The following is a 17,177-nucleotide window of genomic DNA, read 5'->3' as shown; positions in this document are numbered from 1 at the left end:
ACCATGGGCATATATGACTTTGATTAGTTTTTTCAATTTAATTAACAATATAAAATGAGAAACAGCCGAAACCGGTTTGGCTCAGTGGACAGAGCGTCGGCCTGCGGACTGAAGGGTCCCAGGTTCAATTCCGGTCAAGGGCATGTACCTGGGTTGTGGGCACATCCCCAGTGGGAGATGTGCAGGAGGCGGCTGATCGATGTTTCTCTCCCATCGATGTTTCTAACTCTCTATGTCTCTCCCTTCCTCTCTGTAAAAAATCAATAAAATATATAAAAATAAATAAAATGAGAAACAAAGTAGACAGTACAAAAGGGTATACAATTAAGAATGCATCTCCTTCCCCAGGGGCAGCCAACTGCAGCTTTCGGGTCCTATGGGTATCCTTCCAGGTGGTGGGAGAGTCTACTAGTATGTGTGCCTCGGTTTCACAGGATTCTATACATTTAATTGTGTTACGGATATAGAATAGTGCTTGTCACACGGTGAGCATGCAGTAACTGTTAACTCAAACCATTATTATTAGTCACCTGTAGAATGAATTTCTAGCCATAGATTTGCTGGTTCCAAGGTATGTGCATTTTTCCATTTTATTTTGCCAAAGATGTTACACTGATCTGCACTCCAAGCAAGAGTGTATGATACTGTATTTGCCTGCATCCTACCTAACACTTATTTTTGCCATTCTCCTGGGTAGAAAATGGTATCTTATTTTAATTGTACCTCTTTTATAACTAGTGAAGTTAAGTATCTTAGCTTATAAGGCATCATTTTAATGCCGATAAATATCAGAATTGCATTGTAAACCACACACACACATACACACACAAATCAATCCCATTCCTTCATTGTTAGGCCCCCTAACAGCCAGATCTCCTACCAATGACACAGAATAATTTGTGGCTGGTTCCCAAGCCAGATCCTTTCTCAAATGGCTAGACTGATAACCGAGACTCCCCAAAACACATGCTTTGTGTAAAAAAGATTAATAGGGATCACCATTGTGGGGAGGTAGAGACTGAGAGGAATTATGGGTGCGGTCTTTCTTGGGTGCAAATGTTTCCTTCCAGAGAGGGAGGACAGAAGAAAGAGAAACATCAATTTCCTTTTCCACTTATTTATGCATTCATTGATTGTTTCTTGTACGTTCCCTGATGGGGGAATTGAGCCCAAAACCTTGACGTATAGGAATGACGCTCTAACCAACTGATCTACCTGGCCAGGGCCAGGTAATGCTTTATTTCATGATCTGGGTGCTCTTTCCTCAACTCCAACAATTCACTGACTTGTATCCTCACAATGTGAACCCTTTTCAATGAGGTATGTTATATATACATTTCAATTAAGTTTTTCTAAAAATGGAGAATTTTTAAATTTGGTGCTAGGTACATGGGGATTCATTGTGTTATTCTTGCTAGTTTGTGTCTTTTAAAAGTATCCATAACAATAAGCTAAATTTAAAAGAAAGGCAGATTTAGATGTTCTGAAATAGGGTGGTCTCCAAGATCTACTGTTAAGAAGAAGAAATATGCAAAGAATAAATGAGTAATACTAATTCATATTGAAAGATATGGAAAAATGAATAGTATGTTTTTGTTTAAAATAAAATAAATCCCTCTCTCCAAATGCATAGAAGGAAATGTAGGGGGGAAAACACAACACCAAAAGTTAACAGTAGTTAGTGAAATCAAGGGTGACTTTTGATTTTGGTCTTTCTATTTTTCTGTATTGTCTAATTTCTTAAACATAGTAACATGTATTTTTATACTTAGAAAAAAACAACAAAACTATTTCCAAGGTAGCCCTAACCGGTTTGGCTCAGTGGACAGAGCGTCGGCCTGTGGACTCAAGGGTCCCAGGTTTGATTCTGGTCAAGGGCATGTACCTTGGTTGCGGGCACACCCCCAGTAGGGAGTGTGCAGGAGGCAGCTGATTGATGTTTCTCTCTCATCGATGTTTCTAACTCTCTATCCCTCTCCCTTCCTCTCTGTAAAAAATTAATAAAATATATTTTAAAAAAAAACAACAACTATTTCCAAGGTAGAAAAAGAAAAATTCATCCACGGGCAGTATTTGGAGGAATCTGCCAAAAGTCTGTTTTCTACATCTCAGAAGTTTTTAACCAGTGTTCAAAGGCTGGGCAAAGGCACAACTCCAGCGTGCTGGCTCTCCTGTTCCGATTCCATTCACAGTGGGCTGAGCAGCCAGAATAGCAGCACTCATGTAGCAGTTACTATGCAAATGCACAGGATCTAAGTACTTTACAAATATTATACTTACCTCCTCCTCTCAGGTAGGTATTATTGACTTCATTTTATCAATGGTGAAAATGAGGCACAAGAGGGTAACTAACCTGGCCCGAACTTTACAAACAGCAGGAGGTAGAGCTTGGGTTGGAACCCAGACATTCTGGCTCCTAGTATCCATACCCTTAACCACTATGCTACATACCTTACAAGGGAGGCCAAATCCAAGAGCCCTTAGATGACAAGCACCTGAGTATCACCAGACCTACCTAGAGCATCATCCCAACTCTGAGGGCAGGAGAGGAGAAGCTGCATCATCACAACAACCGACCTTTATGGGATGATCACTCTGTGCCAAGCACCAAGCTGAGCTTTAGATGCACCATCTTGTAATTTTTGCCTCATAGGAAGTCTTATCATCTCTCATAGGTGACAGAACTGAGGTTCAGAGAGGTGATATAACTTGCTCAAGGTCACACAGCACACTGATAGCAGAACTGGGATTCAGATATAGGCAGCTTGACTCCAAAAGAGTCTGCACTATTGACAGCCTGGCCTCTAGATCAGCAGTCGCCAACCAGTGGTCCGCGGACCGCTGGTGGTCTGTGAGGTCCGAAAGGTTGGTGACTGCTGCTATAGATGGTGAGGTAGGCTGTAGGGTGCTGGTGCAGAAAGCGGGGGCTGACACCCACCTCGGCCACGGGACTTGGCTCCTGGCTTCACGATCCAGATGTTGCGATCTCCTTCCATGTCTATCTGGGGCACCAAGGCCCGCAGCTGCTGCAGGATGTCCTCACAGCGCTGGACCTGAGCCTTCAGGTGACTGAGTTCTGCCCCCTCGCTGTTGGGGAGATAATGGGTCTTGGGCAGGACTGGACCCAGGGACAGCCTGGTGGACAAGGCAAAGGGAGACACAAGCTCCCCTGGCCATGGTCCTACCAGCCTTGGTCATGCCCTTCCCTCCCTAAAGATCCAGATAGGTCTCTTCCAAACCTCCATACCCACCCTCAAGCTGCCCCCCAAATTCTTATCTACCCAGGGCATTGTCCCGGCCTCCTGGAATGGGAAAAGGCACCACTTACTACACCCCACACCCACTCCAAAAACTCCATTTTCTGCCGCCTCCCTTTCCATTACATTAAAGTTGCCTTTGGCAAAATTTAATCATACGGCATTTAATGGTGAGGCTCCACTATGCGCCAGATTTGTAGTGAAGGGCTTTACATACATTATCTCTAGTCCTCTCTGTGGCCTTGCCAGGAAGCTATTACTGGTCCCATTTTAGAGCAGTGTAAATTGAAGCCTGGAGAGTTAAGAGACTTGCCCAAGGCCACAAATTGAATTTAGAGGCTGAGCCAGGACACAAACACCATCCTGCCTGATTCCTCCATCACAAGTGCTTTTGAGGGTTCATTCCCCTTCTAATCTGGACCTAACACTGGTTGATAGGTGAATCCCTACCTAGTCTAGTTTTTTTCAGGCACACCTGTCTCACACATCTCCTTGCTCTATTTCTCTTCTCTTCCTATCACCTACCACCTGACATCTACGCTTATATCTGTCTCCCCTCAATGGAATGTAAGCTCCATAAGAGCAGGAACATTTGTGTAGCTATTATTCTCTGTTGCGTTCCTATCTCCAAGCAGTATACCAGCACTCCCTAAAAGTGTGCTAAATGAATGTATGGTTGGATAAGCAAGTACTTTGGCAGGAGCTTGCCTCCGTAACTGGTCTGCACAGATTGGGGTTCGCGAACAAAGAGAGACCCTGTTCCCTACAGCAGCGGTCGCCAACCAGTGGTCCATGAGGCCTGAAAGGTTGGCGAATGCTGCCCTATGGGACACAAAATGTCCTGAAATAAACCAAGTCACAAAATACCCCAGATGGCTGCCTCGCCCAAACTCTCCCCTTTCTTCTCTTCCGAGTTGGAAGGAAGCCTCTTTAACACCTTGGCCTCTTGCATGTCTCTAGCTATGGAGAACTTAGCTTTCAATAGGGAGGCAGCAGCAACCACTGGGGCAGTGCCAGCAACAGGGACAGCCACATGGAAAGGGCATAGCAGGGCCTCTCAGTCACATCTAAGTCCTGACTCCTCTGGCTCTAGATGACCTACTGGAAACTTTTCCATGGGCATCTCACAGTAACTCTGTCACATGAGAATGGCAGGGGCACGTGTACTTTGAAAAGGTATGTTCAACATGACAATATGATTTTATATTTAGCAAAAAGAAAACAACCAGTGTGTTTGTGGAAAGTCAACCTAATAAAAGCCTGGCTGCTGAGTCATGAATTTGTTTTAAAAGTTTAGAAACACAGACAACAGCATGGTGATTACTAGAGGAAAAGGAGGCTGGGAGGAGATTGAAGAGAGTATGGGGGAGGGGGTGAGTTGAGAAACATAACAGTTAATATTGAATGAATTAATGTATGCTAACTACCTGTACTGAACATCTCAACACTATGTTATATGATGCAATATTTTATGAAATTCTGAATTTTGAGAGCTTCCTACAGCCCTCTTTGAACTTGTCCTATACCCGGAAATAAATAAGACTCAAATTATTTTCTCGTAATATTCTAACGCAGTCTCGATAATTCTTTGTTTAAGAAGGATGACTTTACATGTTCCAGTAGCTAAGGTGAAAGTATAGGGTCAATTTCATTTTCTGACATTTAAAGAAGATACAAATGAATTATCAATGACGTGGGTTTGCTCAATATGTCATTTATTCAAAGTTCATTTATTAGTTCTTCAGTCTCCTCTATCAAATCATCCTGTTCTATTAGTCCCACCCCAGCTGAGGCCCTCATCACTCCCATTTGAGTTTGTGTTCCTTGAGGGAAGGGACTATGTGTCATTTCTGGAGCCTGGCACAATACTTGGCACACAAGCTGAGTGTTCTCCTGCCCGCAGGACACTTCTCCCTCCTGTCTCTCCTGCACTCCTCTACTGCACGGAATCTCCCCACAACAGCTCCAGCCTCACTCATCTCGACACTCCTTTTCTCTGCCCAAGAACCCTTTTCCACCCCGGCCGGTGACTTGGTGGTTAGAGCATCAGCCCGAACACTGAAGAGTCTCGGGCTTGATTCCTGGTCAAGGGCACGCACTGGGTTCCAGGTTCGATCCCCAGCCCCAGTCGGGCAGGTGCAGAAGGCAACCAATCAATGTGTCTCTCTCTCTTCCCCTCCTTCCCTCACCTCCCTCCTTCCTTTCCACTCTCTCTGAAAAAGCAATATGAAAAAATATCCTCAGGTGAGGATTAACACTAACATAGTAATGAAAAATAAAAATGTGTAAAAAAATGAAGCTAAATTAGAAAATCTCTTAAGTGGGTGCTGAAAACACAACCCCTCAGGATGCTTGGGGTTGGGGGGCAGGGGTGGGCACGCCACTAGAGTCATATAAGTACAGAATATACAGTAAGCCCTTAATACTGTCAATAAATTCTGCAACTAAGTGGAATGACATAGAACAAAACCAATTTTACCATAGGCCAGTGGTCGGCAAACTGCGGCTCACGAGCCACATTTGGCTCTTTGGCTCCTTGAGTGTGGCTCTTCCACAAAATACCACCTGTGGGCGCACACATACAGTACAACTGGAACTTCATGGTCCATGCACAGAAGTCGGTATTTTGTGGAAGAGCCACACTCAAGGGGCCAAAGAGCCGCGTGTGGCTCGAGAGCCGCAGCTTGCCGTCCACTGCCATAGGCTAATTGATAGAAACAAAAGTTAAGTTCTATAGCATCTCATCAACATTATAACAAAACAAAGTTATTTGAGGACCTGCTGTATTGCACTCTCTCTCTCTCAGGTATATACCACCGATATGTTCTGAAAGGCCCTGCACCAAGGAAAATTCTTTTAATTAACTTTGTTTAACCCAATGTTTTCCAAATATGATTGACTACAAAAGCCCTTCCCTTCCCTCCCACCCCAACAAAATCAATTCACATTCTGTAGATCAGCATCCTATGTAACACACTTGGGGAAACACTGGCCTCTGGGATAAAATCTAAATGACTGAATGGATTTTTACTTGGTGAGTGAATACTGAGTCCATGCTGAGCACATGATACAAATTATCCTGGTGAGTCCTATCTTTGGGGAAGATATTCGGTATTTGAGAAAAAGCTCAAAAAGATTAGTGACATTCCCAAGGTCACAGAGCTTAAAAGTTACAAAGCTAGGACTTGAATTGAGGCCATGATCTTTGTGACTATGCTATGCCAAGATCCAGGAAGAATGCTTTCTACCCCATCATGGAGGCAGTGGGAGCCCTTAAGAGCTCGTGAGCAGGAAAGTACAGGGAGAACAAAAGGGGGAGGCTTAGGGAGGAGGTGCAGGGCTACACTAGAAAGAGAGAATTTGTCTCTGACTGAGCTAGCTCAGAACATGGAGGCCCCCCACAGCAAGGTACTCACTGGATCACTTGGTAGTAGCGCTGTAGGAAGAGGGACCAGCCCTCAGGGCTGAGGAACAGTGGGGCCTCCAGGTCCCGGTCAATGTCCAGGTGGGCCAGGTTGTTAAGGTGCTCCTCGCAGGCGCAGAGCGCCTCATCCACAAACTCTGGAGTCAGCATCACTGGCTTTTTCTCCAGTTTCTTGGGCTGCTTGCCTGCTGCAGAGGTAGGGAGGGAACTGTCACTCTCTGACGGGTAACCTGACACATGCCATGGCACCCACGGCTCCAATGCCTGTCACTTACTGGAGAACTCATCCTAAATACACCTGTGGCCCAGCACACACCTACATCTCTTACTGCCCTGAGACCTGCTACTTACCAGAGGCTTTATTCTAAATTCATCTGAGACCCTAGTGCTCACCCTTGGTCCCAACTGCCCCAGGACCTGTCACTCACTTGAGGGTCCACCCTAACAGTCCCCGGGGCCTCTCAGCACCTATAGCTCCAAACACATGCACCCTCGCTGCTTGTGGGACCTCTGACACACCTGTAGCCTTTGTGCCCCTGATCCTGGCACACAAGTCTTCTTGGCACCTGACACACCTAGGGAACTGCAATGGGAAGACCTCCCTCTGGAAGAGACAGGGATTTCCCACCTCCCAGTAGACCTGCCCCTTATGAGCCTGAATCCTTGGCTGAAAGGTCCTGGATTACAGTACAGGGTAGGAGCTAAGTCCAAAGAGAGAAAGGCGAGTAATAGGTGGAGTCAACATGGAATGTGGCATTCTCTATGTCACCCTCCACAAGGCACTAGGGGTCCTCAGACCACATGAAAAAACTACACGGTTACACTGTTTGCTTCCCCACAGAGATCCTGTCCCAAGACAGGACTCCGTCTGTCCTCTTCGTCTGTCATTGCTGGAGAGCTGGCCACATTCCGGGTCCATGGGAGGGCTGAATGAGGCAGTGGATCACTTAACAAATGGAGAGGAAGAGAGGTGGGTACGGTCGGGACAGAAGAATGGATGAGTGATGGACTGGAGGACAGACAGGTGGTGGATAGGAGGGTGGAAAAGCTGGTGGATAGATGGGCAGATGGATCTGTGGAAGAAAAGATAGGAAGGTGGAGGAGAGATGGATAGGAAATGTGTTGCTGAGAGAAGGTAGGTGAATGAGTAGATAAACAGTGTGGGGATAGATGGGGAGATAGATGGATGAATGAATGCATGGGTAGGTGAATGTGAGATCGGTGGGTGTGTGGGTGAGTAGGTAGATGAGTAGATGAATGGAAGGACAGATGGTGGGTAGATGTATGGATGGATTGGTGGGAAGGGGCAGTGGATGGGCAGATGGATGTGGATAATATAGATAATTTATATAGATAATGTGTGGATGAATAATGAATTGATGGGTGGATGTGTGGGAGGATAAATGGTGAGGGAGTGGAGGGTATTTACCTGGGGCCTCTTCCTCTTTTGCCTGGATAGAACATGACTTCCATTCGGACTTTACCACCAGCTTGAGAACGTTGCGGGCAGCTGTCAACCAGAAGTCCTCTGCTCCCAGGGCAGGAGATGCTCTGCTCAGCCCTAGGCTCCAGGCCTGTTCTGGTTCTGGAACCTGATCATGAACTGCCCCATTTTGGATCCAAATCTGACTACTTTCTGACTCTAGAACCTGGGTTAGAACCTGGCTCCTATTTCAACTATAGAACCAGACCCAGAATCTGACCTGACTTGGCCCATATTCTGCCTTAAGAATCTTAACCTATGCCCAGTCGGCATGGCTCAGTGGTTGAGCATCGACCTATGAACCAGGGGGTCACAGTTTGATTCCCAGTCAGGGGCATGCAGGATACAGCCGATCAATGATTCTCTCTCTCTCCCTCTCTCTCCCCACCCGCCACCTTCTTCTCTAAAATCAATGATATAGATAAATAGAGATATATAAAGAATCTCACCTAGACCTGACTGGTTTGGCTAAGCGGATAGAGCGTCGGCCTGCGGACTCAAGGGTCCCGGGTTCGACTCCAGTCAAGGGCATGTACCTTGGTTGCGGGCACATCCCCAGTAAGGGGCGTGCAAGAGGCAGCTGATCGATGTTTCTCTCTCATCTATGTTTCTAACTCTCTATCCCCCTCCCCTCCTCTCTGTAAAAAATCAATAAAATATATTTTTTTAAAAAAAGAATCTCACCTAGACCTGTTGTCTAATTTTTCTCTTCTGTTCCTGATAGACTCTTGATATTTATTCTAGTCTGAGAACCAAACCTTGGCCCAAAACCTATTTCAGGTCTGGAGACTAATTTAAACCTACCATCTACTCTGACCTGAATTTAGAACATGTTCTGGAGTTGGAAACTATTCTGCCTTAGAAGTCCAAAGTCTAGAGACTTTTCTGGATTAAGAACCCAATCTAGCCAGTGGAATTTGACACGGGCCTGGAACCCAAACTCAGCCTATCGACCAGCTTTTAGAACCTGCTCCAGAATATAAGCTAAGCTAACTAAGATCTTCTGGAGGTCTGTGGATTAGGGATGGAGAAGGAATTCTGTTGGGGTGGACAAGAGAATGAAGAGAGAAGCCCTTTGCTCTCCAACACCAACCAGGGCTTTAGCCTTCATCCTTCAGCTGGACGGGTCCAGGCACAGGGCTGGGCATCTCCTTACCTATGAAGGCCTTTTTGTCTTCCTCAACCCCCAGGTGGTAGCAGCGTGGGAAGAAGGAGTCAGCATCAGCCTCATCAAACCATGGCAAATTCCGGAGATTGAGACATAGACCCACCTATGGAATCAGCTGCTGAGGGGGCAGGATGGGACTTGCCCGGAGAACCTCACAGGGGCTCCCAGCCTCGGCCCATGCCCAGACAGTTCAGGCTGACTCTACCTGAATAGTCTCAGAGAGCCTCTGCCCACTTACTGGGCCTGACTCGCTCATATCGATCTCCGTATATTTGCCCACACAGTCCCTCTGCCGAGAATGCCCCACATCCCCCTTACCCACTGTTTCACATTCTTAATGACCTGCTTCCTCTAGGAATCCCTTCCCAATCCACACCAAAAAATACACTCACTGGTGCAATTATAAAGACTTCATTCTTGCCACAATCCTAGAAAATAGTTTTACTGGTATTCTCATTTAAAGATGAGGAAACTTCAGAGAGGTGAAGTCACTTGTTAATACACCCAGGTAAGACAGAATGGATTCATCAGCCAGATATCCTCTGCTCAGGAGATAAGGACCAAGACTCTTGCTCAGTCATTGGACTTGGTGTTTGTTCTGGCTCCAGATCCCGTTTGAATCCTATTTTAGTCAATGTCTACATGTGCCAGATATGCTGCAGGGGTTGGATTTGAACTCAGGACTGTCCAACTCCAAATCCCGCTGAATTATATACCAAACTCCTGAGAACTCTCTTACTGACAAGGAGAGCAGGGAACTGGGGTGCTAGCCCAAGGGCTGGGAGTTGGAAACTGTAATGCCTGCTGTCCTGGGGAGCCCACCTTTGTGGTAAATGAGCCAGCCCGGGCATAGTGGTTTATCACTTGGTCCTTGGAGAGGAAGCGACAGTCCAGCACGTCCCGCCGAGTGGTCCAGATGAAGTAGGGGATCTCATTCCGAACCATGCGGGACTGGGGAGAGGAGACATGGGAGGCTGGTGTGGGCAGCACAAGGCTGGAGGAGGCTTCTTCCTGCCCTGTTGAGCAGGGTGAGTGAATGGAAAGAGAGGATACTTCCAAGGTGGCCTCTAGCCCACATACCATCTTTGTGTAAAATAAAATAAAAACAGCTCTTCCTCCAGGGCACATACTTGGTGAGCAGGGAGCAGACAGGCTTGCAAATTCTGGGGCCAAATGCCTCTAGGCAGTGACTAAGCCATACAGCTGAATACCATGCCTTGTTCTGGCCCATGGCCATCAATGATTTGCTCAGACAGGACAGTGACTCTAAGCTGATGGGCACATAGCACGTGACAAAGGCTCTACATCTCTCTATCTTTCCTATAACTCTGGGAGGTAGGATTATTAATAAGCACTAAGACCACATGCTAGACCATGTTCTCAATACTTTCCATGTCATCTCATTTAATCCTCACCAAACCTCTATGAGGCAGATGTTACTGTGGTCCCCATTTCACAAATGAGGAAACTGCGGCACAGGAAGGGTAAGTGCTTGTCCAAGGGCTGCCAAGGTTGAGCCATATGAAACAGAACACTCAACCTTTCCTGACATATAAAAATGGCAGTTTGGTATAGTTCAACTTAGTAAGTGGTGGTGGAAAGACTCGAAGCCGAGCGTCCTCACCTCCACACACAAATCCTCCACATCGTATCAGCCTCTTTCCAAGCTTTTTAAGCCCTTCCTTCCAGCCTTCGTTTGCCAAGGGCAGAGGAAGGAGATGAACTATGTGCCTTTTAGTTGGAAGGGGGAATTCCTAGGCATGGAGTTTGTGCCAGCTTCTGATACAACGTAGCCGAGTTCTGATCCCAGGCTAGCCTTGTCTGAGCACCACTGTGTCCCTCACCATTCTGCTGGCCCATCCAAGCTTTAGAGAAGCAATTAGGTTTTATTGCCTATGGGGAAACTGAGGCTCGGAGAAGGAAAGGACTTGTCTAGGGTCATCCAGCTGAACTTTAATGCTCTCCCTCCAACTAAGCTGACCCCTGCCAGCCCCTTAGGCCCTCACCATCACAGCATGTGTCCCATCTAGGTTGTCCAATTCCAGTACATCACCATTGAAGAGTTGTGGTAGCTGGAATACCTCGTCCTCATCTTGATCGTCTGCAAATGCAGAGAGAGCCCAGGCCTGGTGAGGCCCCTGTCCCTGCCCCATAGGCCCATACCAAAGTCTCAACCCTGGGACAGTGGAAACCAAAGGAAAGCCACTGAGAGAGGCAGCATGTGGAAATGGAGGGAACTGCTCACCATCCTCAGTGATGTCGCTATCACCCGTCACTGAGCTGTTCAGATGCTTCTGGGGTGACAGCAGGGTGGTGCCCGACGAATGGACCATCTTCTTCTCCACCCAGCCCCTGCGGCGCAAGAGGCACCGGATCACCGGGTAATGGCCTTGGATCATAAAGATCTTCTTCTGCTGTAAGGTGAGAGAAGGGTACTTGCTCAGTAAGTACTGCCTATGTGCCAGACATAGGGAATGGTGAACAGAATTTTGTTATTCTAGTAGAGGAAACAGATTATAAACAGGTAGGTAAATAAATATGGTTGTATCAGAAGCTGGCATATTTTTGACTACAAAGTTATGATAATAGTTGATATTTATTAAAGACCTATATGTGCTAAGCATATATATGTGTGTGTGTGTGTGTGTGTGTGTGTGTATTACTAACAATAACATGTATTTTTAACAGATGTTATTATCCCCATTTAACTGATTATGAAACAGAGGCATAGGGAGGTTGAATAGCTTGGCCACACAGTGGTTAAGTGAAAAAGCAGGGATTTAAATCCACGTAGGCTGACTCCAAAAACTGGACACTTAATGGGGATTCAGAGAAACTAGAAATACATACAGTCAGAGGATGTGGAGAAGGAGCCACGAATTAAGAGCTGGACAAATGGCAGTTTGGACAAAGGAAAAAGCATGTGCAAAGGTCTTGAGGCTGGAGGGAGGTCTAAGGAGTTGGAAGGGGACCAGGGTTAGAGTGGAAATGAGGGGAGAGCTCCTGAGCCAGGAGGTCATGGCTAAACTGTGGAAGGTCCTGCAGGCCTTGGACATGGTCTTGAATTTTATATCAACAGCAGTGTGCAGCACTGAAGGCTAAGAGAGGGAGTGCTGTGACTGGAGGCTGTAAAAGTTTGGCTGGCTGCTGTCTGGAGACTAGATGGAGGAGACAAGGGTGGAAGTAGGGAGGCCAGTTAGAGGGCTGTTGTGGTTTGTATGGGAGAAAAATCACGACAACTAGAATGAGGGTGGCTGCAATGGAGAAGGGAAGGTCATAGAATTAGGATTTGTTCTGGAAATACAGGTGACTGGTTTTGCTGATGGGAGTAGATGTGTGGGTGAGTGAACAAAAAGATCAGATTTCTAGCTTGAGCAACTAGGAGATGGGGAAGACCAGAGACAAATGACTGGGTTAGGCAGGAAAATCAAGAGTATGGTTTGGGACATGGAAATGATAGTAAGTTCTCTGGATGGAGATGTCCAGTAAGCGGCTGGATCTGCCAAGTGTACAGTTAGAGCATAGGTTGGGCAGGAAAGGGCATGCAGGGGGTACAGCACCCTGTCTGGACTCACAGCCAAGGAGACAGGTGTAGGAAGGGATCCAGGGAACCACTAAAGTCCCAGGCACCTTCAAAGCAGCAGCCAGGGAGGAAGGAAGGAAAACTAGATGTGAGCAGAGAGCCGAGAGGAAAGGGGGTGTGGGGCAGCAGTGCAATGACACAGGTGCCCACCAAGATTGGGACAGAAAAGGAGCTGCTCCTGGGACTTCTCTAGTTCTCCCAAGGAAGTGGAGAAGGGACAGAAACAGAGAGGTAGGAGCTGAGGGGCGAATGCTAGGTAAAGTAGACAAGTCTGCTAAATGAAGGGGTATCAAAAATAGGGAGGGCCCTAGTTGGTTTGGCTCAGTGGACAGTGTCTGTCCAACTGTGGACTGAAGGGTCCCGGGTTTGATTCCGGTCAAGGGCACATGCCCGGGTTGTGGGCTCCATCCCCAGGAGATGTGCAGGAGGCAGCCAATCAATGTCTCTCATCATTGATGTTTCTCTCTCCCCCTTCCTCTCTGAAATCAATAAAAATACATTAAAAATTTTTTTTAAATAGGGAAGTATTTGCAGGTGTGGGCTAGAAGGGGTCAAGGGGGACAAGGAGGGCATCTGTAATACTTCCAACAATAAAGATAAACTTTTAAAAAATGGGGAGGTATTTGAAGATGGGTGTGGAATCAAGGAGTTTGTTTTTTAAGGATGGAATAAATTAGTTCAGGGAGGCAGATTGTGCCATTCTAGAACCGCCCCTCCTTCCCTAGCCCCCTCTGACCTTGACAGCTCTCTCCACATGGATCTTGGCGTTTCTGAGCCGGCCCATGTGCGGAGAGTCCTTGGACAATCCTGGCCAGAGGACCAGGGAACCTGCGGAAAGATGAGTAGAGGGGGCTCAGCCTAGCATCTCTCTGGCCCCCAATGCCCATGCCCCTGCTCCTTCTCTTTCTCTGCCCTTCACCCGGATGCCCACCCTCTATCGCTCTTCTCCCGACCCCCATTCCCTCCACCCAGTTGTCTCTTCCTCGTCACTACTGCCTCGGGCCAGGATGGGCTGACCGAAATGGGCCTCACCGTCCTGCAGCGGGGCATCATCAAGGACTCGGGTGTGCGGGCGCCCGAGGGGGCGTAGATCTGCGGTGCCCTGGGCATGAGTGCCATGGGCGAGCGACTGGATGGCGCGGCTGCCGGCCAGGCTTTTGCTACCAGCACGAGCCCCATCGGACCAGGCGCAGGCGGGCCTGGGCCATGGCAGCGTCTCTAGAGGCCGAAACTCCGAGCGGCGTGCCCAGGGCCACGGGACGGGGTGACTGGTGCGTGGCTCAGGCGGCTGCAGCTTCTGCGGCCAGTTGCATACCGGGCCGCCCTCCAGGCGGAACCAGGTGGTGGAGCACGGGTGTCTGACCCTCAGGTCCCCGGCGCTCCGGATCAGCGCCAAGCAGGGGCCCTGCATGCGCCTTACCGCGCTCGCACGCCCTCCCTGCGCCCCGCACTGCTGCCTCTCGCGGGATTGCAGAGCAGGGTCCTAGGGTTCGAGGCTCCGCCCTCTGTTTATTGTCGCCTTGGAAACCATTCCTTACCACAATCAGGCCGCGGTTGACTGGTTCCAGCAGGCGAACTCAGAACTTCACCTGCCCCACACCCTTGATGAGAGCACTGATGGCAGAAGCGCACAGTACCGGGTTGCCAATTACTACCAGTGCCATGGTTTCTCATTGAGCATTTCTGGGGCTCCAGTCATTTCACCGTATTTATAGAGGACCACGTCCTAGGCAATGGGCTAGGACCTAGGTGATCCCTGACCTCATGGAGTTTAGAGCCCAGTGGAGAGGAAACAAAAAGTAAGCAACAAAGGTATATAACAGCTGTAAGTATGGTACGGGCAATGAACTACAGCCAGGAAAGCGGCATATTTTGGATAAGGCAGTCAATATTCTCTGAAGAGGTGACATTGAAGCCAACACCTTACAAAATGCAAAGGTCAGGAGTTGGTCAGGGAAGAGGGGAGAAATAGCATTCCAGGGAGAGGCAAGTCTCAGCAACAGCCCTGAGGAGGGTAAGAACCTTTCTGGGGAACTAAAAGGATGCCAGTGTGGCTGGAGCCTGGTGAGGCGGGATTGCATCTGCAGGGCCTGACAGATGGGGCTAGGAGCAGGTCCTTGGGGACAGATTTGAAAGACCTGTATATGCAGGAAACAATGATCCAGCACAGAACGCACTTCTCCCTTCCCCCACCCCACAATAACTTGGAAATACAAAAACAGACCATCTTTGTCAACTGCAGAAAAAAAATGTAACTGCATTTATGCATAGCTCTCAAGACAAGACTAAGCAATCCTTTTGGGGGTGTGGCAAAGTAGTATCTTCAAGTCACAGGTGAGATAAAATGAGACTTCAAGATGTTACAGAATTTGCCTCATCACAGAGCCAGCAGTGGAGCCCAGAGCTGACTCCAAGGCCCCACTCTTAAACACAAACACTGTTAACATCATGACCCCGTGTTATCAAACTGGTTGTCTATTGGTCATGGAAATATGGGTAGTTAGAGAGGTAAACTCTAGCAGTGCCCATTTAAGCAAACTCCAGGGTAGAGTACCTGGTCCAAAAAGCCAGCTTTGTGTTGTCTCTGGCTAGATCTGCCCATTCAGTGAAGGTGGGTCCTCCACCTAGGTGTCCAGCCAACCCCATCCCTGCAGATCACCCTTCCCAACCCCCCACTGGCTGGTGACTGGGCTTCCCAAAAGACGTGTCCCCAGGAGAGGGCCAGCTGATTGGAAACCACCCAGTCCGTTCTCATCAGGGAGCAACTTTGGTTTTAGGGGATCCAGATCAGAGGAGATGGATCCATGACGAGTTTTGGCTGGCTCACCCAGGCAATGCTGTCCTGTGAGGGCTGAGTGAGCAGCTGCCATATTCTATAGTGGATATCTTCACTGTGATCGCCTTTAATATTCACTGCAAAGCTACAACAGTCATGTGCCCCAGAGTAGGGCACACCTCATTCTGCAAGGCAGAAGGAAGAGGTCACAGAGGTAAGTCATAAAGGGGATGATAGCTATCTGAGTTGCCCCCAGCCCTTTCTCCCTTTAACATCACCTTGTCCTCTACTTCAAGAGACCCGTTGGCCATCTAGAACACTTTTGAAAGCTCAGCTCAAAGGCTAACCCTTCTGAAACTCTTCCTGGCATCCTCCTCCATAAATATATGCCCCGTGGGCCCCAAGACTTACAGTGAATATGAAACACTTCAGCACATCTATTCACACTCCTGGCTTTTACTAGTCCCCCAAATCTCTCCAAGACAGGGATAATGTCATCGTCCATGTCTAGATGAGGAAAGTTATCAGCTTGCATAGTGGGCTGGTGGAAAGATCAGCTATTGTTTACTTAGTACTGGCATAGCAGGAACAATGTGAGATTGTTTACATTAACTTTCTCCACTTTATAATTTACTCAAATTCAGCAAGAGTTTGGACTCATGCTGGGCTGATGTAGTTCAGCAGTTGAGCGCAAGCCAGGAACCAAGAGGCCTCCAGTTCAATTCCCAGTCAGGGCACATGCCTGTGTTGCAGGCTCCACCCCCTGTGTGTGGGGGCATGGTGTGCATGTGCAGGATGTAGCTGATTGATGTCTCTCTCTCATGGATGCTTCTATCTAATCTCTCCTTTCCTCTCTAAGAAATCAATAAAATATATTTAAGAGTTGGGACTCAAATACAAGCAATCTTGTTTATTTGGGAGGATTCACCAAGTCTAGCACTGTCCAAGAACTTTCTGTGATCATGGAAATGCTCTACATATGTGCCATCTGACATGATAGCTATTGAGCACTTGTAATGTTGCTGGTGGGACCGTGTGAGTAAATTTTAAACCTTATTTAGTTTGAGTAATTTAAATAACCACACATGGCTACTGAGTACTGTCTTAGCATTGGTAGAGGCATAAGTCTTGGATTTGAAATCTACCCTCTTGCTCACTGGCTAAATTTGGGGCAAGCTACTACATCTTATGGAACCTGTTTCCTTAGCCATAAAATGGGATCCCTGACTCTCCGAGGTTGGTTTAGCCCAAATGAGCTCATTAGGCAAGAAGGACCAAAGCTCTTCATAGGTAGGGGTAACAGTTTTTAAAATGGGTGGTGCCTAGATTGCAATGGAAGCCTCTGGATTAGGGCCCTAGGCAGGGATGTCAGGAACCATAAGATTGCTTCTGGTGGTGACCCCAGGCCCAACTACCAGTCACATGGTCTTTGGAAAGAAAAAGCCCCACCTCCCCTCTTTCCACATATGCAGACAGAGCACAGACC

General features: G+C 47.7%; 1 protein-coding gene across 1 annotated transcript in view; it reads right to left on the bottom strand.

The window, feature by feature from the left end:
• TTLL3 (tubulin tyrosine ligase like 3) overlaps window positions 1-16,488 on the bottom strand; it is a 26,350-nt gene extending 9,862 nt beyond the window's left edge. Inside the window, 8 exon segments of the mRNA XM_006758248.2 lie at window positions 2,939-3,087; window positions 6,674-6,869; window positions 8,111-8,209; window positions 9,321-9,435; window positions 11,339-11,433; window positions 11,578-11,746; window positions 13,652-13,743; window positions 13,948-16,488. Of these exon segments, the coding sequence (XP_006758311.1) occupies window positions 2,939-3,087; window positions 6,674-6,869; window positions 8,111-8,209; window positions 9,321-9,435; window positions 11,339-11,433; window positions 11,578-11,746; window positions 13,652-13,743; window positions 13,948-14,326 (1,294 nt within the window). The 5' untranslated portion in view covers window positions 14,327-16,488.
• Window positions 16,489-17,177: the final 689 nt, after the last annotated feature.

This window comes from Myotis davidii, unplaced genomic scaffold (genome assembly GCF_000327345.1).
Source record: "Myotis davidii unplaced genomic scaffold, ASM32734v1 scaffold73, whole genome shotgun sequence".
Lineage (NCBI taxonomy): Eukaryota > Metazoa > Chordata > Mammalia > Chiroptera > Vespertilionidae > Myotis > Myotis davidii.
This window is presented reverse-complemented; position numbering and strand designations above follow the sequence as displayed.